General features: G+C 39.3%; 1 protein-coding gene across 1 annotated transcript in view; it reads left to right on the top strand.

The window, feature by feature from the left end:
* The window catches only part of arid5b (AT-rich interaction domain 5B), a 107,907-nt gene that overhangs the window by 77,267 nt on the left and 5,622 nt on the right, over positions 1-25,018 (top strand). Inside the window, exons 6-9 of the mRNA XM_008429163.3 lie at positions 1,161-1,437; positions 10,999-11,051; positions 12,074-12,171; positions 24,577-24,787. Coding sequence (XP_008427385.1) covers positions 1,161-1,437; positions 10,999-11,051; positions 12,074-12,171; positions 24,577-24,787 — 639 coding nt within the window. The remainder of the gene's footprint in view (positions 1-1,160; positions 1,438-10,998; positions 11,052-12,073; positions 12,172-24,576; positions 24,788-25,018) is intronic.

The raw sequence follows: 25,018 nt of genomic DNA, 5'->3' as shown, positions 1-25,018 counted from the left end.
ATCCTGCAGAGGAACAAGATGTGTATCTTATTTTATGAGTTTCCATTAGAAGGAAGCAGTTTTGTAAATACAGCAACAATTGCTAGATTGAAGAGCAGATTTTGTTTAAAACAAGTGAGATCATTGCACAAGTATAGCAGAAAAAAAATCAAAAAGATATTTATATGTTTTTCAGTTTCAACCTAACATCTTAGTCTTCCAGATACTTGCTGGAAGAGATGCACCGATCAGAGTTTTGTGGTCAGTTTATGATTTTATTAAAGTTCTGAGCAGTAAATAATAATTTTAGCCAGTTCCAATTTTCTTTATAAAGTATGACAGAGTATTAGAGACACAATAAGAAAGTAAAAAAATTTAATTACTAGAATAAAGTCATAAAAATGTGGGGATAAAGTTGTAATATTATGAGAATAAAGTCAAAATGTTACGACTAATCTCCTAATAATTAATATTACAACTACACTCATAATGTTATGACTTTATTCTCGTATTATTTCACCTTTATTCTCAAATGATTTTATTCTTGTAAATTTTTTTTTTCTATTTGATCTTAATATGACCCTAACACGCCGTCCACAGGTGACCTGATTATCTCAAGCAAATTTATGATTAACAAAACATAAAAAGTTGTGTAAATTAAAGTGAAATTGAATTTAAAAAGTGAAAGGTGCAAAAACGTCAACATAAAACATGATATCTAAATCTGGGTGAAAGGCAGCTCTCAGTGTTTAGTTTGGATACTGCATGGTGGCTTAAAAGGCCACATTATTTATCTATTTTCATAGGTTACAAAATGACGATGACTGGGTAACTTCAAAAAGCTACATGTCCTTGCAGATCCAGTGACTGGAGGAGCACATGGTGCATTCACTGCTCTGAAAAAAAAGTTCGGAAGTTTGAATCCAGCCAAGCTAAAAATCGGCCGATTTGTCCGTGCATCCCTGCAACCTTTCAGAGTTAAAAATCAATATTAGTCAAACTCATCGTTGGCTTTTCAGTGACGAGAACATGAACTATGTGGCCACAAAGAATATTTGTTTCTGCTTTGATCCCAACACATCTCGCGTACAGCTGTCTGACCTCATTTAAATAACCCTCTCATTGTGGTTTTGGTTTCCCTTTAATCGCATCCACGCACTCCTTGTGCTCTGTCCGTGCAGGTCAAGCCCGGCTTCAAAACGGTACCCAACGGAAAACTAACCACGCCGGGCAAACAGAGGCCCGCCGGGCTCAGTAAGAAGTCCTCGCCCGAGGAGAAGGAGAGAGGAAAAGAGAAGGACAAGGAGGAGAGGAGTGAGAAAAAGGAAGAGAGGAAAGACGAGGAAACTTCAGAGGAGAGCCGCGCGGAGGAGCAGGCTTTCTTGGTAGAGCTCTACAAGTACATGAAAGAACGAGACACGCCCATAGAGAGGATCCCCTTCCTCGGCTTCAAACAGAGTGAGTAGCACAACTTACTCTCTTATTCCCTCTCTGGCAGCGTTTAAACAAAGGAGCACTCTTTACTGTAGAAGAAGAGGTAAAGTAATGTGTGGGTAGGTTTTTACAAGGTATTTTGAAAATTTAGGTCGTAACATTGCCGGCGGGGAAGGTTAGCGAGATGAGTGGAGGTTAGAAAGAGTCAGAAAAACAACTGTACGTCAGACACGAGAACAAAAGTAGCAGAAAACACATTAAAGAGTTAGAGAATATCTCACAATTTAGAGTAAGAATGTCAAATAAGTTAGTTTTTAATTCCAGTTTGAGTATGAGAGTGAAACAAGACAGGCAGAAACCCTGTGTGGATTTTACTCAACTTCTCCCAACACATATTACTTAAAACTGTCCTCCACACACACACAAAAAAAATAATCATTTAGGTTTTATCCTACACGAGGTTTAGAGCTTTAAGAGAGTAAATAAAGAAGAATCCAATGACTACAGACATTTATGGCAAAAGTAAGAAGAATTCATGACTGTTAGGGATAAAGAAAATAATCCCTCTGTCTCAATTATAAACTGAGGGAATAAAAGTCTTAGAGGAGAAATAGTGCATACAACAACTTGTAAAGAAAAGAGAGAAAAAAAAACTCAGGAGGCTTTCTGTCAGGACACATTTTACCCAGCTTTCATGTAAGACAGAACATCTCCTCACTCTTGTCAAAAGGTTTTCCTGTGAAGAGCAAGAACGCCCTTAAAGCGGCGTTAGAAGAACATCACATGTATGGGAAACACGTCTGGCCGAGATGAAAGATCTCTAATATAGGTCGGATGCTTAGCTTGCACTTGAAGTGCAGAGGGGCAGAGAGGAGAAAACCTGCACGTAAACATCATAAAGAGCGTGCTCTTTCTGGTCTCTTGAAACTGGAGGAAAGAAAAAAAAAAAACGTGTTTGTTTAAGGTATTTGATCTTGAGGAAAGGCACTTGAGAATGCCAGCTCTCATCCCAGATTGTTTTTTTTTTCCTCTCTGCTGCGTTCTGAGTCTTTTATTCAAGGAAGGAATGCACATTAGCAGTGATGCTAAGGGAACCACTCAGGATTTAACTATTCAGGACGGAATGGCTCCTGTAAATTAATGAGAGGTGGAAAAGGGAGAGTGATGTATATTGACTAGGCGGGAATTATTTACCGTTATCAAGGTAAGCGAGGTTTTTAAAAGTTACATCAAAACTCATCAAATTTTCTGTCGTACCATGGTACGACAGAAAATTTGAATAGACTGTAATAGACGTAATAGACTGTAGAACTGCAGTTCTACAGTCTATTACGTTCTCTTAAAAGTTATTTTTAAAAAAGACACAGATTGACTAGAGTTTTTTCTAGCTGCAAGAAAATGGCAACACTTTTACTGTACTTGTTAGAAAGACAAGTTTGGCTATTTGGAAATATTTCGCCTCTTGCAATATTTTTCTATCATTAATGTAATGCAGTTAACTTCTGACTAATTATTCAGCTAGTATCAGCTTGTTGTAGGATAACTGGGTTACTCTAATTCAGTGTTTCTCAACCTTTTTTGGGCCAGTGCCCCCCTAGCCTTTATCCAGGTCCCTCACTGCCCCCCATCAAAGAATTTGTAGGCTACTTTGCACTGACCATTATTTTATTATTAATATTACTATCACTGTTGTAAATGTTTTGATTTTTATGCTTGTTTCTGTATTTACCATCAGAAATAATTTCCCAGAGAACAAAAAAGTCATGGGAATAGAAATTATTTTCACAGGTGTCTACGAAAAATGCAATGAACATTCAACTTAAAATTGGTAGGCCTAACAGCAGCCAATCAGAGTGGAAAAAATATTCTTATTCTTTGCCATTTTCTAGTTGTTAAATCTTGCACAAAATGAGCAGATAAAAGATGTTCAACATGCCAGTTTAAACTTTGAACTATTTGCAAACGACTGAGCTCTGCAACATTAAAACATGGATAGAACTGTAACTACATTAATCATAACTCTTCTCTTCAGTGTTTATGTCAGTTTCTGGTGGTGCAGCTCTGTGCTGCCTTCAGGAGAATGGGACATCAGAGTATCATCCATAAAATTTCACCCACATGACATTTATTGTACAAACCAGAGCTTTCAGTGAAAAAACAAAAGTTCCAGATCCTTTTAACGCCGTACAGATATGAGACAGAAACATGGATTATATCTTTATATAGACCTATTGATTTATAGATTAATAGTTTTACTGGACAGAAATTACAAAGAACAAATCTGGTTCTTAATCAAATCCTAATGAGTCAAATTGAAAGTGTCATGGAGTCATCAGCCTCATGACATTAACACTGACATGAAAAATAATATTGAAGAAATAAATATATCAAATCTAATTAAAAACATAAAAGTGATCAGTTCTTTACTGTTATGGTCTGTAAGATATATTTATTCTCAGTACTAGATGTGGTCTCAACAAACCCATGGCACTTCAACAATATTATTTTACCTTTGATCTGGAAATAATGTCTGTTTATTCTTGCCATACAGTCTTTTGTATTAAGTATTGCTCGAAAGGTCTTGCCTTTCGAGCAATAAACTGTAAATACAGTTTATTCCTCTGTATTTACTTTAGTTTCTTAGTTTATTCTTGCATTTTGTTCTTCATTCATTTCCATTTAGTTTCCTTTGATTAGTATTATCCTCTCTTGGTTTATTGCTATGTCCACTTTAGTTTCTGTCCTGTTGCTACATTTATTTGATCGTTTATTGACCATCAGTAATCTCATCACCTGCTGCGCTTCCTAATCGTCATGTGTTTCACATCATGTGTTGATTTTTTCACTGTTTAGCGTCGGATTCTCTGTTTTTATGCCATAATTCACATCTAGTTCGTCGCTCCGTTTTATGTCCCGCTTCTCCTGTTTCAGAGTTTTGCGTCATGTGCTCGTCTTTTTTTTAAGCCCCTAAGGTGCAGGGCGGTCGGGAAGCGTATCAATGGGGAAAAGGCAGACTGACATAAACCTTTTAAAACAACGGAAACAATTTCTGCATTCTGATTATTGAAATTTAAAAGTGCTGTGTTGTTCTATCACCCCCGTTTCATACCCGACCACTTACAGCACCGTGTTAACGCTATACAATGAACGCTCTCTATCATGGTATCACCCATGGAGGGATTTCTTGATTTCTTTATTTAAATGTGTTCATTTTTCAGAGGGATACACAGTGAGGGTATCGTGATTTTAGCTACCAGTAGCAGGAGAACAGAGCTGCACTAAGAAGCTAACAGAAGCTACAAACACTGAATAGAAGAAGAGCTGCCATCGATACAGTTGCAACCAAGCATGTTTTAATGTTACACAATACAGTTTTACCAAGTTGCTCAAAGTCTAAACTGGCATTGTTGTGCATTTAAGGTGTAAAGTTTACCTTTGACTAAACGCCCCCCAAAGGCATCCCAGCGACCCCCTTTTGTAAAAATGTCCGCCAGCGTCCCCTGCCGTCCTCTGAACACCCCCTGGGGGGCGGTACCGCCCACGTTGAGAACCGCTACTCTAGAGAGAGCAGAACGCCATGCGTTAGTAGGTGTTGTTAAATGTGTTCAATTTTAGTCGTAAAATTGTTTTCAATTTCAGTTGAACATATTTGTTTGAAAGCATGGTGTTTAATAGTGGCTAAATTCTAACATTTACAGATTTATTTTGATTATAGATTTGACATTTTGGTTAGAAGCCATTGGTTCAGTACACTGCAGTTCTCATTCATCTGTGTAATTAAGTCTTTATGCCTATATGGTTTGTTGTATGATTGAATAAATCATCTTACTAAAATCTGTAAAACTGTTACTTGTGGTTGAGGACGTTTCTATTTAAACAGTTCAGTGTCAGTGCTAATGCTAACGTCAAACTTGCTACCAAGCTCAGCTTGGTAACCTTGAGGTTCTTGCTGCCAATGAACAGCACTTTCTATCCGTGGCTGTCATGGAAACCTTCCAAGACACCATGTTAGAATAGATATTAAAAGTTTTTAAATTGCTCTTTCAGTAACATTTTATGTCTAAATTAATTTGCCAGCAATGCTAATGCTAAAGTTAAACTTGCTAACAAGCTGAGGTATAACCGTGAAGTGTTAATAAATGGAAAATGTTTGCTGTGGTTGTCAGGGAGGGGGTGAAGGAGGAATACACACTGCTGTGTTAGATTAGATTTTAAAAATGCATTACTTAGTAACATTTTATGCCTTCACTAAGTTGGCGTCAGCAATAATGTCAACTACTGTATGAATTTAGCTAAGATGTACTAATCTTAGAAACGTTTGGTGTCCACTTGTGGGTTTTTAGTTACATTTTATAAATTAACAACTAACTTAGCAACACCACTGGTGCTAAAGTCCACCATGTTAAACCCAGGCTTTCTGACTCTGTGGGAACAACAAAAGGGTCGTGGCAACCATGCCATCTTGTTCGAATATATTTTTAAATGTCAATTACTGTTTTTGAATGCTGACTTTATGTTTTCTCAGACATACACAAACGGTTGTAGATTTAATTCTATATCAAATTGTTTCATCACTGCAGCGTTGCGTCACTCGTTATTCTAAACTGTTACATGTTGGTCTTAGCTAACACCGCCAGAGTATTTTGACAGCCCTGTCATTGTAGCTGCCAACATGTTGTAGCTCAAACAGGTCGTGGCGGTTTCAGAGGAGATGGAGAGATGAAGACGTCGGAGAATTACACGCTCTTTACTTTCAGCTGGCATTTCTCTGTTTGAGCTCGGAATAAAGTCGAGGTCCACTCGCCAACTGTTTTACATACAGCACATGCTTTGAATCTCAAAAGTAGACACATCATAAGCAAGAGCCCTCATTAAACGGTAAAATCATGCTGTTTAAACTTCGTCCTTGGCAGCGAGCACACATCAGCACATGTGAAGGGTTTGGGGGGGGGGCACATCACAATTAATGCAAACTCTCAGATATAATCAGCTGCCAGTTTCATATTTTTTCTCTTTCAACAAATGCACTGAGGGATCAAAGGGGTCTCTTTCATGTAATGGAAACTGAAATTTTCCTATTTTAGTCTCTTTTGAGCATTAATCTTTTTTTTATGAAGTTTTCTTGGAGTTTAACAAAGCAACAGATGGTTAAATGATTCCACCAGAATTACCCTCGTATCCGTTTAAATCTGAGTCTGAAGCCGGAGTAAAAGCTACAGTCTTATTCCTGCAGTTCCCAGCATAATTCACTTCAATCTGCGTTTCACCACAAATGGCTTGTAACTTATTGTAAAACCTTGTAATACGAATACTGCTGGCTCGACACTACGCCTGCCTGTTTTCCCTCGCCTCGCTCTCATGCTAAATTTATATTTCACTTCTGGGTTTGTATGCATTAAACATCCTCGAGTAGAGTTGCTTATGTGTGACCGTTTGGCCTGGAAAATAAAACAAAATTAAAGTATTAGAAGCTGAAATGAAGAAGAAAAAAAAGGAGAAGCAGGAGGATTGGATACAGGCTAGAGTTTTTTTTTTCATTTATATTTTTCTCTTGAAAGTGGCAGTAAACAACAGCTCTATTATCAGCTCTTTCAGCTGGAGCTAATTATTTCTGTCTCCTGGAGATTAAAATGCTGTTTTCTTGCCAGTTGGCAGAAAAAAAAGAAAAAAAAACGATGGGGAGAAAAAGTAAAAAAATTTTCCACTGCAGCTTTTTTAGATTCCGAGATGCAAGTGCTGAACAGGAAAGCTCCATGATGAAACCACGCTGGCCAATGTCTCAATGTAACCTTGAATAAAATTTACTGCAGCTTCACATCATGGCATTACTGAAAAAACTTCAAACAAAGTGAGAAAGCAACAATTACTCCCACTGCAGCTGAAGTATTAGAACAAACTGATTATTGCAGATTTAATTGTATCTCCCATGTTTATTTATTATTTTAGTAATAAAAAAAGCTAGGATATATGTGGAAAGGACATCGACTTATTGGACAGAACATTATGCCTCTGTGCTCCGACTCTATTTACAGAGTAACATAAGTGACATCAACTTAATGATAATAAATAGCGTCATATTACATGTTCTAATTATTTATAACCTTCTCAATATTCTATGAACATTTTTATTGCCATAAACAGCAGACGCCTTATAATTGCTGACCATGTTTTCACTAAAAATGTTTCCTATTTATGTTTTGTCACAAGACACTAATTTTGAATCTGATGAAATTCAGGATTCTGGCTGGACAAAAATATCACTTTTTATTTCAAGTCAGAAGAAACATGTTGGTAAATTTCAAATGTTACTTAAGATTTCTTTCAATCTGAATATGCCAGGGATGTGAATAATTTTGGGATAGTTTGTATGTCTTACTTGTTTTCTGGGTTTTGCTTGAACGATTCAGCAGATTATTGAATCAAGAAAATCTTTACAGACTCAAGGCAAACATATCGTCTTTACACTTTTTAAATAGTCTGAATTATTTTCCTGGCAACATGGAAGATGTTAAGCCTATTTTGCCGTTGTGCTCTTTATCGTTAGGAGGGTACAACAAGCTGATATTAGCTGGTTAAGCAGTAGAGCTATCTGCTCTGGTTGAGCACAAAGTCATCTGCTTAAGAGGAGACATAATGTTTGGAGCTTTCGCACTATTTTCTGTTTTCGCAATTAGAAATCTTGACCAGAAAAGACACAAATCTGTGAAGCAGCTGACAGTGTGCAGCAACAGGTTGGGAAGGGGGAACTCAAAATTATTCGACGCTCCACCGAACTGAAAAATCTGCTGCCTCCTCTGGCATCTCTTTAACAAGACTTTAAACCACAAGATAGACTTTTTAAGCTCAATCCTTGCCGCTCCTTGATTCCAGTAAGCGACTCACGCCTAACTGGGAAATCGCCTGTCCGTTTCTGCTTAAAAATTCATTTCCAAAACAATAGTTGACTCTGCGAAGCCGTCGTTTTCAACAACCTGATATAAATGTGACAACAGTGGCTGCAGTTCCGTTTCTAAGTCCTTCTGCCTTTGTTATCGTCGCTCATTGTGTTTCGCTGAGCAGCCGCTGCCTTAAGGCCACATGTGTGCAGATGAAGTGGTGAAAGGTAACAAGACACTGTGAACTGGAGCTCTTACACAAAAGCAGTTGTGGTTTTAGCGTGTATTTTATGAGATTAACCAGTTAGTGTTTGTGTTTGTGTGAATGTCCTGACGTGTGTGTGTGTGTTTTTCCTGGGCTTGGACATCAGCATGTGATTGTGAACATCAGTTCCAATTTGTCTCCCTCTTTCAGCCGTGTTGTCTAATTGCCGTGCCATCGGTGTGTCACCGAGGCTGCATTGTGTTCCTGTTTTGTCATCCTTATCTCAGTGATAATTGCCCCTGCCAAACAGAGGGGAATTAAGAAAAGAAATTACTAATGACAAGACATCTAAGAAAAGGCATGTTCCCTCATTGCCTTTGTGTTCCCGTCCCCTCCCGGTCCTGTGTGCGGCTGCGGTAATTACAGTCGATGCGTAACAAGCGAGTTAAATAGACCATCTTTCTGTTTCCACAGTTGGAGAGTACAATGCGCCAGCGTGCTCAGTTCAAACAGAAAAACCTACCCGGCTCCCTTTGTTATTCCACCCGAGCATTGACAACGGTCGCAGAGAGGAGGGAAAGAGAGAGAGAGAGAAAAAAAAAATCAATGCTGTCAAATGCGGAGATAGGAAAATGTCATTTTGACAAATGCAAGGCTTTGTGTACGCACAGATTGAATTTTGATGGATTTTTCCCTGGGCGAAGCCTCCCTTTTCTTATTTATAGGCCTTCATATAAAAATGTTAAACAATGATGTTACAGAAAGCAAATACAAATGTCATTGGCACAAAACGTCCCTCAATGAACTTATGGTTCTTTGTTCATGGGAAGTATTTCCTTTAAAAAGAGCGGGAGGGAGAGAGAGAGAAAGCCATTTGAAGACTTTCTGCTAGCTATTTTTAGGCAGAAATATTACACAAGACATGTATTTATAATGTGGCTTGTCAGGGTTTGTTTGGTGGGAGAAATCGATGCAAATTAATTTGCATTAGTTCAAACAGAAGTTTGAGCATTTTGCAAAGTCTTTGATGCTTTTAATGGCTTTTCGTTCCTACCTGCAGGCTGCAGCTGAGAGTTAACAAACGTCTTTGTCAGGATGAGGCATGTTCTTTATTCTAGCAAAATGTGGTGTTCATTTGTACTCCTTCAGCAGAAATAAGGGAATACTTATAGACAAAACAACCAGTAGACTGGTGATCAGACCCCGCCCTCCCACGGCATACATTAAAACAAAGAACTCCCACAATTATCGGCCAATCAAAGTCTCAGCAGGGATGTTCGATTTGTTGATTGTTTTCTTCTGTCTCCTACTTTTATCGCCGAACAGTTACTGTAGACTTTCTGCTTCTCAAAACGGCTTCATGTGTGTTTGGGGGAAATAAAATTAAAACATTCTCGTTGCCTCATCCACTTTTAGCTCAGTCGCCATGGCAAAGTGTATAGATGCCAAGTTAAATGTCACTGTCTACACTGAAATTGACAAAGTTGTACTTAGTTTGGTTGGATTATTAAGAAAGTTAAATATAAGGTGTTGAGTAAGTTATGAAAAACTCAGTTATAAAAGAAAAGTCTGCATGTCTTCTTTTGCTGCTATTTTGCAAAAATATAGGCTGCATGCTGCTATGCACTGCATTGTTTCCCAAACAAAATTGATGGGTGGCATCTCTTCAGTATGACACTGCCACTACCGTGCTCTTTTTATCTGCACCACCCGGGCCATCATAACATCTTTTGAGTTCCTCTAGACTCCATACGGCTATAAAAATACAACCTTCAAGTTGTGCACTTAAATACTTTATCAATCAAATCAGAGCAGTTTTTATCTGTATACTGCCAAATACCATTAATGACAAAACTTCAATATTATTTAGCTTTAAGAAGTACTCATGAAATCCAGAGACACCTGTTTATTTACATTTTAACCTTTTTGTCAATATATTCTGCCACAACCAGCCCGTTAAGAACGTTTGTGACTTGACATGAATGAGTTTAGCACACCTGTTCTACAAAAAGAGACAATATGAATTTGTATTGCAAATTATTACAAAGCTTTCTTTTCCATACAGATTTGTCAGCCGGCGTTCCAGAAGTGCACAACAGAGAAAACTTTCATTGCTATTTTTATTGGCTTTTTTTTTAAACGAACTTTTAATGTTAATTATGAGATGATGGAAAGCTTTAGCAGGTTTTAACCACGATGGTTTAAAACCTCTGTGTGTCTTGGCAGCCAGGCCAGGCCAGGCCTGAGCTCTCCTGTTATCTCTGTCTGTCCCTCTGTTAAAAAAAAAAAAAGAAATGTCCTGGCCGAGGACGTAATCGCTGATAATTATTAAAGGCTCAAATTTGTAATGATGTGATTTTACATTGTGTTTTTATAGCTTTTTTCTTGACTACGGGGATCATAAAAGTCGTTTCCTTCCCCCTGGTGTAATGACTGTATATGATGTCATTTGTTTCAGCTTTCCCAGAGTTCCTAACTGCCTTGTTTGTCTTCTGTCTCCCACAGTCAACCTTTGGACTATGTTTCAAGCTGCTCAGAAACTTGGAGGATATGAGTTGGTAAGTATTCACATATGTGGCGACATATTACCCTCTCCTCTCAGTTTTCCTCCTCTCATTCTTTTCCCCTGCCTGCGATATTTGTCCCCTTTTGTTCGTTTCTGACACATCTCTCCCTCTGACGCCGTCCCTTACCTGTCCACCCCCCCCACCTCCACTTTCCCTCCCTCTTCTCCTCTACTTTTCTTTCTCTCTCTGTCTCTCTGCCCTCCTTTCACCCCAGTGAGGTCAGTTGCTATTTTTCCCCGAGAAGAAAGTATTGCTCAGAGCCACTTTCAGCCGAAATGGTGCTGTTGTTTCAAAACCCCCTCGGTGTGGAAAACACATGTTCCTCTGTTCTGCGCGGAGCAGAAGGAAATTGGATAAATCGCTCATTTTTTCCCACGTTGGAGATCAAGTGGAGAGAGGCGCGCACGCAGCTCGCCAGCGTGCGCGTGCTGCAGGGAGAAACAAAGCGGGCCCGAAACGAGGTTGAATGAGGCAGTTAACTTGGCAGGATCGCCCCGCTGTTTGTTCAGCCACTGCTCATGTGCGACCTGTTTGATGTTTTGCTCGTCAAACGTGTTGCTCGCGCTCGTTTCTTCATTAGCTGGCTGTATGCTGCTGTCCAAACAGATAGCCAGAGCAGGCCCTAAAGAGGATACGGCTCATATAATCTGCGCTCATATCCTTTTAATACCATCATATCTGCCTCTGATTATTTCTTGTTTCATGTTGAGGCTTTGTTAGCTCAGCGGCAGCTTGGGTTTTGGTGTTTTATGACGGAGCCCGCCCGTTATTCCCATCTGTTGCGGGATACGGGATTATAGCAAGAACAACTGACAGCAGGTTGTTAACTGGGCTTATTGTGAGTGTTGAGTATTTAATAACTGGAACAATGTGGCTCCGTAGCTCCCCAAGATCTTGAAATGATGTCAACCGTTCATGTTTTTTTTTTTCCCTAAATATTTTTTGTTTAAGACTTATGAAATTCTTCGCCTGCTGATGTCTTTTTTTTTTCTTCCTCTCGTCTCCTCCTCCAGATCACGGTGCGCAGGCAGTGGAAGCATGTATATGACGAGTTGGGCGGAAACCCCAGCAGCACGAGTGCCGCCACGTGTACGCGGAGACACTACGAAAGGTAGTCGTGGAGTTACAACACTTTCCACACTTGTTGGCACCTCCGCTAAACGTGTCATTGCGATATCATTGTCTGACAATCTAACAGACCCTTTCAAATAAGTGCAGCTCGAGTATTTTAATAATTTATTCGCCGCTTGTTTTATTTTTTTATGTCGATCTGTGTTTAGGGACGTTAAATTTGGAATCTGTGGTTTCCCTGATGTATAAATATATTGCAAAACAGAGGTCATCTCTTTCTTTTAGCCTCTGGTCACAAGGCTGGATGAGTTCCTGTATTTATCTTGCCACCATGCAGAGTGAGTAGGATGGTAAGAGAAGTAAGAATATCTCCACAGCTCTCCGTTAGAGAACTGCAGAAAAGAGTGGCATCTTGGACTCTCCAAGTCTCCATAACAACCATTAGAGGCTACATGTCATCTGGTTGTTTCAGCATGATGCCAGAATAACAATTCAAAAAAAGCATTTTCTGGATGAATATGTGAAAAAAAAACCTGTAATCTCCAGTGTTATGTACAGTGGGGGATCTGTGATGCTTTGGGCCTTTGCTAGACTGCATCAAGGATTCTGAAATATTTTAAATATTTGGTGGATACAACCAACACTGAGAGCGAATCTCAGTTGGGTCTTTTGCTTGGATAAGCTTCTAATATATAAATCGATGTAAAGATTATCCAACATTAAGATTTAAACTGATGTGTACAAAGAAAGGTTTGACAGAATCTGAACTTCTGCCTTACTAGTAACCATTTTGTTTGGATTGTTGTGTTAGTTTTTGGTTTGACAGCACTCTATTCTGAATATGTTGTTTATATTACACACAGATTAATGTTTGTTGGCAGGGTAGGCCTGAACCTTCACCCTCCATCAAACTATTTCATTTAATTTAATTGTCTGGATTGTAACGTTTAGTCGACTTAGATGGTTCACCAGACACAAAGTCACCCTTACTCCAGAATCGTCGCAGTTCTCAGACCTGGATCCTGTTGAAAACTTTTGGCTTAAGATGAAGGGAAGAAAACATAAGGAAGGAGTGAGGACTCCGGAGAGAAACTATGCGATGAGGACGAATCAAAGATTCCTCTCTCTGTACGCTTTTACTGAGAAAATGTTCGGATTTTTATGCACTGAGATTTAGTCGCTGCTGTAAAGATTATTTGTTTTAAGGCTGTCCCGCATCGTAATCTCAGATACCAGCGGACAAAGAAGTGAAATAGTATTATTTCACTTCTTTATTTAATCGGTTTGCTATGTTGAACTGAATAAACCACAACAGAGAAATACCCCCGAAGCCAAAACTCATTTATACCCGACCCCACACCCATCTGAAAAATCCACTTTGGAAACCTGCAACACAAAAAGATCAAACTCACTCCATAAATTTACAACCTTAAAATTCTTTCCTCTTCACATTTCAAGCTGAAGAACTGAAACCGATCTTTATTTTGTTCGCCGTGCATATCTCAAGTACAAATAACCTCCCGTGTGATGTAGTGTTCTCCACTTAATTTGAAAAGGAAAAAAAAAAAGATGTTATTGCCACACGTACCCGCACTGCACAGTTTGCGTTTCCTTAAGAGCAGTGAACTCTCTTTCAGTTTGCTTCCAGGATGATTTCACAGAGCTTCATTCAACACCACAAGACAACTATTGATTTTGTTCAAGGGAAGTCAATGCGCTCAAAACCATGAAGAGCAGTGCTTCAAATGTGTCAGAGAGCTGATAATGCATGCAGTTCTAAATGCGTTATTATATAGGGGTTCAGCAGGTCGACTGGCTGTCCTTCAGGTTGTTTGTAGAAAAATTAACCTTGGGTTAAGCACTAAGCACTTCGCTGTGCCTAAATTTTGAAAAGACGAAAGCCACATTCATTTCGCAAGGAATGTGTCTCTTCATTAAGCTCTAATAATAAAACCGAGGATGAGATTCAGCTGTTGTCTTGAAATTAATTGATCGGTTTTGTTTCCCCACAGAAAAGGATACACGGTAATTTTGTGTGATTCTGATCCGCGAGCCGACCAAAGAGGATTAAGCGTCTCTAAATAACAGCAGTGTTTTGAATTATTAAGTGACCTACATGGATAAACATACAGTAGCTTTTGCTTTCAGTGAAACGCGCACTCCACGCACGGAGAAGCTGCGAGCTGGAAAACGGAGCCGTAATGTATTCATTTAATCATTCAGTCAGATACTGCAGCATTTTGAACCTCCACATTTTAATCACTCAGATGGTATTACCAAACCAAAGTAAGCATATGGATGTTCTCCTGGGGGAGCTGCACGGGTATTATGCTGCACACGCACACGCCCACACACGCAGAAAGTTAACAACACCAACATCGCCACTTTCCCAAGGTTAAGCAAATGCCAAACACCGTCCTCTACCACGAGAGATAACCGGTTGCTCGAGGAGCGGAGCGGGACGTTCCTCCCAACGGCCAGGCAGCAACCCCCTCCCCCCCCCTCCTCCCCCCGGTGTTGCAGGTTCAAGCACCAGCGCAGCCCAGTCCTCACACACACTTATTCACACACATACACACACACACCTGTCAGTAATACAGTGAACGAGAGGCAGTTCCAGATTGTGTCAAGATTGCGTGCCGTAAGCAATTTTGCAAGCTCAGGCAACAGTAGCTGGAGTGGCTTTTCTCAGAAATGTGCCTTATGCTGCACATTGTTTAGTTTGCTGTATGTTTTATTTAGCCTAAATGTTCCTTTGTCCAAAAGATTTCGCCAAAAGCCGGGGTTTATTCTGTTTACTTGGAGTCTATAAATCACTCCTATAGCGCATGGGTTGGAAAAGCCGTGTTTGTTCGCGTTTGTTCATCATCTTTTTCCTTGCAAGATGTAAAGAGGAGTTGTAGGAAATGCAGAAAAAAAGGCGGACAAATTCACATGGGAGGTGCTGAGGTGTGACTGCTGCTGCGCTGGCCTTTTCCTCTCCAGCCACCGTGAAGCAGCTGAGAGGAAAAATAATGCTGAATCAATACAAAGCTATAATATCCACGCACTGCAGTGAATATTGGGCTGACACAGAGAGGAAGGTGCACCAGGAAGGAGGGGCAGGCGAGATCAGCTGAAGCCGAGCAAGTTTCCATTCTGGGGAATAATTTTAGCTGAGGCTTAGTGTTTGGGTTGCTCGGAGGGCAATTAGCTTCAATGTATTAGCTCAGCAAACACGACCATTCTCTCTGCATGATGAATGAGGCTGTTCGGAGGCTCGCTCAAGTATGTTTGCTCCCCAGAGGTGTCTTTGTTTCCACCTTTAATCGTTATTCAATGTGCTACAGAAATATCATTCACAAGCAAGAGTTTGCAACAGACAAACTGGAGCGACTCTTAAGTTTTAAGCACAGTGTCGAATAAACCGTGACGACTGTAGGAGGACCCAAGCAGACCCTCACACCACCTGTGTGTACTATACCGAGCTGATGTCTGATTATCTTCCAGAAGTATTAGAACATCATCTATGTCGTCTGTATTCATTATGATGAATCATATCCAGTGAAGCAACTTTTAAGGTATCAACCACATGATAATTTACCTCAGCTACAAACTGTTGTGGAGAGGGAGATGTTCCCAGGGAGCCTTGAATTCAGCGTTAAAGCTTCTTGAGCTATTGATGCTTTGATTTCTAAGTGTGATTTAGACCGGAACATTTTGCATAGAGTTAGAGCAAACAAAACAATTGTCTGAAAGTCTGAGTCTGAAAGTGGACAAAAATTCAAAAGGTCTACAAAAAAAAAAAAACTGAAAGCTATGCAGAAAATGCTATAGAAACTGAAACTCTCTGATTAGTCTGAATAAATGTCATCCTTGTTTCAGTTTATTTAATAGCTACTATTATGAACACATTCATTTTGGATAATTAAGATTTTAATGCATAAAGAATGTTGTTTTTTTGCTATTATTATTCCTGAGACCGGAACCTTTAGATTATGTTTCCGATACAGCCATAAATCTGACACACAAGCGCAATCTGCAAACACCAATATCTATTTCTGAAAAACTTGAATTGGTGTAATAGCACTTTGCACCAATCTGACCCTTGAATGACCTAAATAACAGATTAAAAATGGTCAAATATTTCTTGTTGAGCTCATATGTCTATTAATTGAATAATTTAGCACCAAAACTGGTTTTTAAATAGAAAACAGGACCATCAAACCTGCAATGAACTTGATAAAAAAATTTCAGTCGAGTCCCACCACTAGATATTAGATTATATTTGTAACAAAAAAAGCCCAGCCATTTAATCTAAAGTATTGTTAAGGATTTGTGCTGAACAGGCTGTGCACCGTGTTCAGGATGCCAGTTGCATGAATCATAATTTCCCAGCAGAACGTCTCTCATAAAGCAACCGCTTCTCCATGAGTAAGTTTGTCAGTAACACCGATTATATCTCTAAAGAATGTGAGAAACAAATAATAAGAAACCGTAAAAAAAATTAAATAACATGATTGATTCACCCATAACAACAATAAAAGCAAAGCCCACACACAAAACTACTATTATATGATGGGTGTAGTTCTGTTATTTTTCCTTGAAAGAGTGCTGAGTTTGTGTGTTTTGCTCAAAGGATGTAAATCTCTGTTTGTGTAAAGGACACAGAATGGCTTGATATCAACTGTCCTCTCATTTCCAGTCATTTAAACAAAACATTTCCAGTACTCCCTTTCTTTTGGAAACTTTTAGGTAGCTTGGCTCTTAATGACTAACTTGTATTGATATAAAAGGAGCAGATGAGTGTTATTAGCATGAGTAAATTATAGCAAAAGCCAGCAGATTCACACAGTTTATACTTAGCAAATCCACAGGAAATAACAGTTAGAAACAGTATAATCTATTGGTTGTTATGGCTCCTAGAGGCAAAAAGAAAATGAAAACAGCAACAAGGTATCTTTAGTAAATATACTTTTTTTGTTCTTCTTTTGATGTTTTGAAACAAAATTTTCAAAAGCAACCTTTTAGCATTAGCATTCATCTGAAAAGGCTCTCCTGAAACGACTCGCAAACTCTTTTTGGCGGAAAAACATGAACCAAAACATTGATGTTAGCCTACTAGTTAAGTCAATGCTTCCGATAGAGCTGTACGTTAAACCAGCTTAATAAGTTACTGAGTCTGAGGATACAAATTGTTTGCTAACTTTAGCTCGTAAGGACAAACGAACATGCTAACCGAAAGTTGCTATAAAGCCTAGCATGCACAAGCAGACACTTTGCACAACGTTCTTAAGAAATTAATTAGAAAACCTAAAGGTAAAGAACTACTATAAACATTTATATACTTACCTTGCCTGATAGTAGGGATGTTTTTGAAAGTCCACCTCCAACCCCCTAACACCATGACATCAGCACCAGCCTAAATCACTGATACATGGCAGGAAGGATCCATGTTTTTGTGTTGTTAATGTCATGTTCTGACGAGCCCGTGTGAATTGTTAGTGCCACTTTAGAGCAGCACGTTTGACTTGTTTTAGCAGTTCAGCACAGGATTGAGCAGGAAATAAAATTCTCGAGCTACTGGGAGAGGAAAAAGAAACAATATTTTAGGACGTAATTGCCTTCAATTAAGTGGATATTCTTGGCTGTCTTGGTATTATTTGGGTTAAAGACTGCGAATATCCACAAGCATTCAGCTCCCATTTAAAATTACACACATTATCCCTTTACAGACCTAATGGTAAAATCACATGAAATGGTTTCCTAGGAGATGTTATTGTGAAAGATGGAGCCAAGGGCATAATCACTATATTTATGCCGTCCAGGAGCAGCCAGTAATCACCAGTAGAAATTGAGTTGCATCGCTGGAATTGAGCAGGAGATAACCTCAGTTAATTGTCATTTTCAAAGTTACCGTTGTTAAGTCGCAGTGTGCCGTTCATTAGTACACAGGAGGGAGGGAGGAAAAAAAGAAGAGGAAAAAAAAAAATCAATGTAGAAATGTCCAAGCCAAGGTCTGCTACTGCAGCTACGGGGAAGCTTTAATGATATTTATTTAAACTGTTTCCCGAGATTAGCTGTCAGGGCCCGGCGCTCTGAATTAAAAATGAGGTCATGAAAAAGATGGCATCAATAACCTTGAAATAGACTGCCTTTTGCTTCTGTGCTGTGCCATTTTCTCAGTGCCTCCCCCCCTCTCTCTCTCTCTCTCTCTCTCTCTCTCTCTCTCTCTCTCTCTCTCTCTCTCTCTCTCTCTCTCTCTCTCTCTCTCTCTCTCTCTCTCTCTCTTTCTCTCTCTCTCCACTCCCTGCCTTGCACTTCATGCTGTTTCTTTCATTATACAGGTCAGCGCCTTTTAAAAGCTCCTACATATTTAATCTTCCCGGTTTCCTACGTGATCTCTTGTTACAGAAACATCACATTCCAATATCTCTGTTCCTTTCTGCCAGTTGCAGATTTTTAATACCTCACCATGCCTTGGCACTCTAATGTAATTGCACAACGGGGTTGGCATCAGGGTGTGGATGGAGGAGGTGGTGGCGGTGAGGGGGGTATCCATGGCAACTGAGAAGCAATTTAGAATAATTTGCTATTTAAAAACTCAGAGGTTTTGAGCAACAGCAGAGCGAGCAGATGAGAGGGGTTTTTAGGATTAACTCATTTTGTCTTAAAAGCATGAGACATTCGCCAGATGTACTGTACGTACAGGACCGCAGCTTGTGAAATATTCCCCGGCTCAGATCATGCAGATATGTGTTTCTTTTCAAGACAGATGCACGCTTGTTCCAATTTTAGTCGACTAGATGTTTTATTGATTCAGCCTTTATTCATTCCTCTTGCTATCGATGTTCCTCCGCATTCACTAAAGCTGCTCTCCACATATAAAAATACATTGTTAGGGAACCTTGAGTCAGTCCTGGAACATTTGTAACACTGTATGGTTTTTTTTTTTTTTTCTGTTCTCCTTAGTGTCCCTCTGCATTGCCCTCACTGTATTGCAGATACATCAAATATGCTCCATTACACTTTGGCTTGCCTTTTCTTTTTTTTTTCTTTCTTTTTTTATGCAGCAGCTCCAACGCAGATTTCAATTATTCTGGTAAAAGCAGAGGGCGATAGTTGGATTGCAGTGTTGTGAGAGTATCGCTTTCATGTCCTCTGCATTACAAGCAGGAGAAGGCAGGCGGCAACGGTGACGGATTTTTATTAAACAAGCAAAAGCACGTCAATAACAAAGAGTAAAAGTCGTGCAAAAACGGAAGGTGAGGGAAAGGTTGAGAACAGAAGAAGGTTATTGTGTGCTGGCTGTCGGCATTCCTTAACACCAAAAAAACAATGTCTCAACATGTCTGGATCAAACGCCTGGCCAAGTTCTTTGTATCTCTGTGACTTTTCACTGGATGCGAACCCGGACCTCAGTTTTGGGTGGGAATACAACAAAAGGGCTACTTATTGTTCAGTATGGAAACTGTGGAATTTGATTGAAGTATTTTCCAGATGTTTAGAAGTGTTTATTTCCAGATTTCATCCATCTATCCATCCGGACTACGGTTTCTCAGCTTCCATATCTGAAGCGCGATCGCTGTAGAAATATCCACCATAATCCTCCGGAAAACTTAAGTATTTGTGCAGACAACTCGCGTAAGAAAGGTGTGGAGCTGCTCAAAGTAACAGAAAACTTATTTTAGCCCCTGAGACGTAGAGTTTTTTGTTTTGTTTTTTTCATGAGAAATGCTTCAATGAGCTTTCAGTGGAATTAAATCTAATAGTCTGTTTTGATTTTTTTGGTCCCCGGTGGCAAAGAGAAATGACAAATTATACCACTGGCAATCTGCATGGGAAGTCCGCTGAGATTAAAAAAACTAGTTCAGTGCGGCAAGTTAAATTTACAGCATTCCAGATAAGACTCCAGTCCACTTTAAAGAGCAAAGGGAGACAGGTTCTGTACATTATTGGGCTTTAATAGTTGAATTACGGAAAGTGCTCCTTTATGCAGAACAGCGGACATTTATTTTACACAGTTGGTGCTCGGGGCTCACACCTGCCAGGGCGAACATTTACTGCATACTGCCGCAGCCGCAGCTAATGAGAGCAAACCCCAGGGGAACAGTAGAGGTCATTTGAAATCTGGTATTTTCAGACTTGACAAAGGACTTAAGTTTTCATACATTCCTGGGCTGCCCTCCTGTTTTAACTGCATGAATGAGGGTCACCTCGAGTGGTTTGGCTCTGAGACAAAAGAGGAGCTCCTTGGCATGAATCCAGAGCAGAGGGAGCAGAAACAATGTCTGTTTATCCCTCTGCTCTTTCTTTGAAACTGTTTTTTTTTTTTTTTTTTTTTTTACTTTCGTGTTTAACCAGAATGTGACTTTTTCTAAAAACCCTCGTGTGTCCTCGCAGACTCGTAAAAACGTAAGTTATTTTCTCTCCTCTGAGTCTTTCTTACAGCCCCGGGATCTCGTCCAGCATCTCTTTAAATAGTTTCTTTACCCCCCTTTCTATTCTTTTTTTTTGTTGTTGTTTTTTTAATGCATGAAGTAGCTCTTGTGATCTTAACACAACACCAACTAAAATTAATTTCAGCTTGGATGGGAGGGGAAAACTGTTGAAATGGAACAGCCCGCAGGCTTTTTCCATTTATTTGGTGACTTGGGTATTTCTTGGATTTTAGTGCACAGCTTGTTCCTGTAACACAAAACTCAGATGAGAGCAGCACATTGCTGGTAAAGTCACCTTGTTTTTGCCAAGTTGTGTTTTTACACAGAGGGGAGGTGCCATGTTTGTAATCCGTTATTGTCAATGACGCTGATCTCCTTTGCTGAGGGTTGTGCTTTAATGAATTACACAGTTAGTTATTGTCTGGACGTTAGTGATTGTCTGGATGCGTTACATATTAAAAGGAACCAACAACAACAACTTCTTTTTAGCTTCATTGCATAAACTAAGCCCGCAGCTTAGTTTATTTTAAGCTTGTTGCTGCATATTTTATTTGCTTTTGATTAACATGGGGAGAGAAATTTTTTTTTAAAAAGCTGCTTAATAAACAACCAGGTAATAAATTGGCAGGAGGCAAAGTTAAGCATTTATTGACCTCATAAAAATAGTTGCCCCTCCCGCTCTGATGAATTCTTTCCTGGAATCCATCAGGGTACAGTACGCCCCCAAGTGGCTCGAATTACAAACTGCACTTGGCTCTCTCTGCTCGTTCACTGGCTGCCAAGCTCTGCCTTGGAGGAAATTGCTACTCACAGTGGTCTTGTATCACAAGCACTTATTATATCATGTTGCACAATCATGACTTGGTTATATGTGAAAGGCTTGAAAGTACTCCAATCTGTCACACTGAGGGCTGTATTAAGGCTTAATGGTTTGTGTTACTTTGTTTTCTATTGCTTCCTTTTGTCAAATAAAAGCAGAAAGATGGAAAAAGGGGGGTAATTGATTAAATAAATAGATTATTAAATATGTACTTTATTAATGAATCCATTCACAAACATGCACTCTCTCACACACACACACATATATATGAGTTTAGGTTACTAATGATGTCGCACTTCCTTGATCGATTTCTATTTTATTTTATTCTTTGTTAATTAAATTGAATAAAATTTCACAACTTGGTGGACTATTTTATTGTGCAAGTTATGTTCAAAATGCATAACAGTATATTATCAGCATAGTTGAGAAAAAATATTTATTAATAGAGATAGTATTTATAATTTGAGAGGATCAAAAATAAAAAATAAAAAACCAGTCAGAATTAAACAATTGCAACAATCAAGAAACCATAGAAAGTTGATAAATTTTTACTTTTAAGAAAATAATACAAAATAATAGTATACTATGATATAATGTAGTATATTGCTGCAGTTGAGTATCATTACAAAGATTTTTTTGGCCATTATACACATCGTTTGTTCTGTGTTTAAACAGGTGTCTGTATGGACAGTTGATTAGTGTCTTATGATATAGTGAATTGACTTTTGATACTTTTGTTGGTAAAGACAAGACTTAGAGCAAATTTATGGTTCATGCCTAAGTTTACAACAACATGGATTTTCCATTAGAAACTATTAAAAGGCCATGGTAACTTCCCCAGGATCAGTTCTTACATTATCTGGGGCAGCAAAATACCACCTCTCCACCCACTCATCCACCCGCCTGCCCACCCACCACTCACAAAGCGTCCTTACTGACATTCCTTAACGTTGACCTGGGCCAAGACAGCCATCTCTTTCCCACAGATTATGCAGATTGCTAACAATGGACCCAGTTATACATACAGTTCCTTTATTTCTTTGACTGGATCCCAGTCAGATTGGTAGTTTTGCCTTCTCAGCAGTATGAACTTTTCCAAAATAAAAGCCAACATAGTTTATTTTCTGTGTTTTGTTATCTTAATTTCAGAAAGCGTGAGAATAATTTCTCTGCTTGCAATTTTAAAAAAGACTAGATGGGGTTTTTTTCTCTCTGTTTTCCAGGACTTCGTCATAGTAATCTTTACCGCTCATTAACATGCCTACATCCACCCCGCTATCCTCCCTTTACTCCCCCTTTTCCCTTTTCTCTGTTTGGTCTGTTTTCCTCCTCTCTTCTCTTCCACAACCTTTTTGCTCTCTGTCTCTCCAATAAGTCACATTTAATAGTACATTTCCTTTCTTGGCCTGGGGCCTGGTGCCAGACCAGCTGTATGAAATGTAGTTTCGCCGCTTTCCCTGCCAGCACTTTTGTTCAGAGGAAGAAAAAAACAAAAAAAACAAAACCAAAAAAATCCCACAAAGCCTCTTGAAGTCTCTGAGGCTCTTTTTTTTCCCTTCCTCATTTGAAGAGGAGGCGAAGCAGTTCTTGATTCATTGTTTGTTTTACTGCCATGTCCCTTAAAAGGAATAGTGCAACTGTCTGTTGCTGTTACACGACAAGGGCTCGTGTCTTTTCTTGAGACTGAAAAAGTTCTGTTCCTGTCTGACTTTCATGGATTATTCTATAAAACGTGAGAAAGGATTTTGAAAGATTTTCATAGCAACTTGCTGATGTTTTATGGCGTTGTAGCTCTTCGAGTCTCAGTTTGTTCTTCCGCAGTGTTTCTTATTTCTGGTTCTGTGCCAGCTTCCATTTTGTTCCCGGAGCAATAAAAGTCTAAAAGTTTCCCTTGCTGCTTTTTCATGTCAGTGTTTTACACATGGGTGTTATGTTATCCAGATCCTAATGTCCCCATTTGTTACAACATGACATATTTAAATTTGACTCTGGGTGTATCTAAAAGAGGAATAACAACACTTAGATTATGTTAGATGTTTACTTTGCATAATGCTCTTTGTCATTTAGCATGAATTTGATTAAGCGTGAGCATGTGAAGCCTTTGTGTTTCTTAAGTACCCCGGCATATTGCTTCCATCTGAAAATATTTTCATCGTTGTAGCTAATTTAAGGGCTTCTGTCTCTAATCATTTTCGCATGCTGAAGGAGATATTAAGTGCTGCGAGCTTTCTTTAAACATTTGATTTCAATTCTGGCAGATATTTTCTTCTTTTCTCATTTCCAGCCGCAGTAACTTTACACACCCACACTCACATTCTGTTCCTTCGAGGTTAAAGTAATACCAAATGTGATCTTTCTCAGCAGGGGATAACTCATTATTCACATTCTCTCTCCCTCTCTTTTGCTCTCTCTCACTCTCTCTCTCTCGCACACACACACACACACACACACACACACACACACATACTGGCTCCAGTCTGGATTTCCCCGTAGCCCAGCTTAATTACAATAGAACTGTTAATGCTTTCCAGGTATTAAAACAAGGAGGGTTTAAAACAAGCTATATAATGCACCACAAGCTTGCAGCTGTTTTGGTGTGGTGTGTGTGTAGTGTGTGTGTGCGTGTGTGTGTGTGTGTGGGGGGGGTTGGTAGGGGGGATTGCATGCTTTGAAAATCTATATTTTAGCAGCAGCAGATAGGAACAGTGCTTTGCTAAGCTGTTTACATAACCGATATGTAGTTCAAAGTTGCTTGGTGTAAAGAAGAAGACACATTGTTTTCTTCTTCTTTTTTTTTTGGAACAAATGAAAATCCGAAAAGGGCATCTGTTTGCATTCTGCGCCTCAAGTCCACACTTTGTAAAAACACCTTTTCTTGGTTTTGGAAGATATGTCTCTACCAACGTTACATTTAGAGACCCAAATGGATTTTGTTTATGTGTATCAGAGTAAATGGAGAAAAAAATCAGAAACATTTTCCTTCCGCTTCACTGTGCACTGTTTTGTGTCTGTGTATCACATAAAGTCATAATAAAATACATTAAAGTCTATGGTCGTATGACTATAGAAATGTGGAAGGGTGCAAAGTGCACCGCGTTTGGTTAGCTGTTATCAACACTTGATCATGTGAGCACATAATTCGCTAACTATAAATGTGGGATGACACATTTCTATCATGTCTCCTGTTCTTTTTTGTCTTTTTCAGGCTCCTCCTTCCTTACGAGAGGCACCTTAAAGGCGAACAGGACAAGCCCCTCCCGTTGGCCAAACCCAGGAAGCAGGAGTGCAGCCAAGAGAAGGCGTCTGGACCCGGCGCCAAAGTGAAAGTAGTAGGGGCCAAGAAACTGAAAGTCCCCAACCATCCGAAGCTGGGCAGTAAGAAGGATAGAGGAGAGGTGAAACAAGAACTAACACAGGTCAGCGTCAGGGTTCCTTAACACTCGTTAGAAAATTCAATTTTGTTTCCCCCACATTTTTCCAACATATTTTGGACGTTTGAGTGTCAAATATTGCTGCTGATGTTCTTAAATAGTATTTGGGTAAAAGGTTTTCTCTGAAGATCTGCTTTTTGGAATATAGAGCCCACTTTGCTGTTTTTGTAGCTTCCTCACTAACCTATTTTTCAAAATGCAAAACTCTTGGACTTG

Source organism: Poecilia reticulata, chromosome 15, assembly GCF_904066995.2.
Source record: "Poecilia reticulata chromosome 15, P_reticulata-male-v2, whole genome shotgun sequence".
NCBI classification, from domain to species: Eukaryota; Metazoa; Chordata; class Actinopteri; order Cyprinodontiformes; family Poeciliidae; genus Poecilia; species Poecilia reticulata.
The sequence above is the reverse complement of the archived record's forward strand: the minus strand, read 5'-3'. Positions and strand labels throughout refer to the sequence as shown.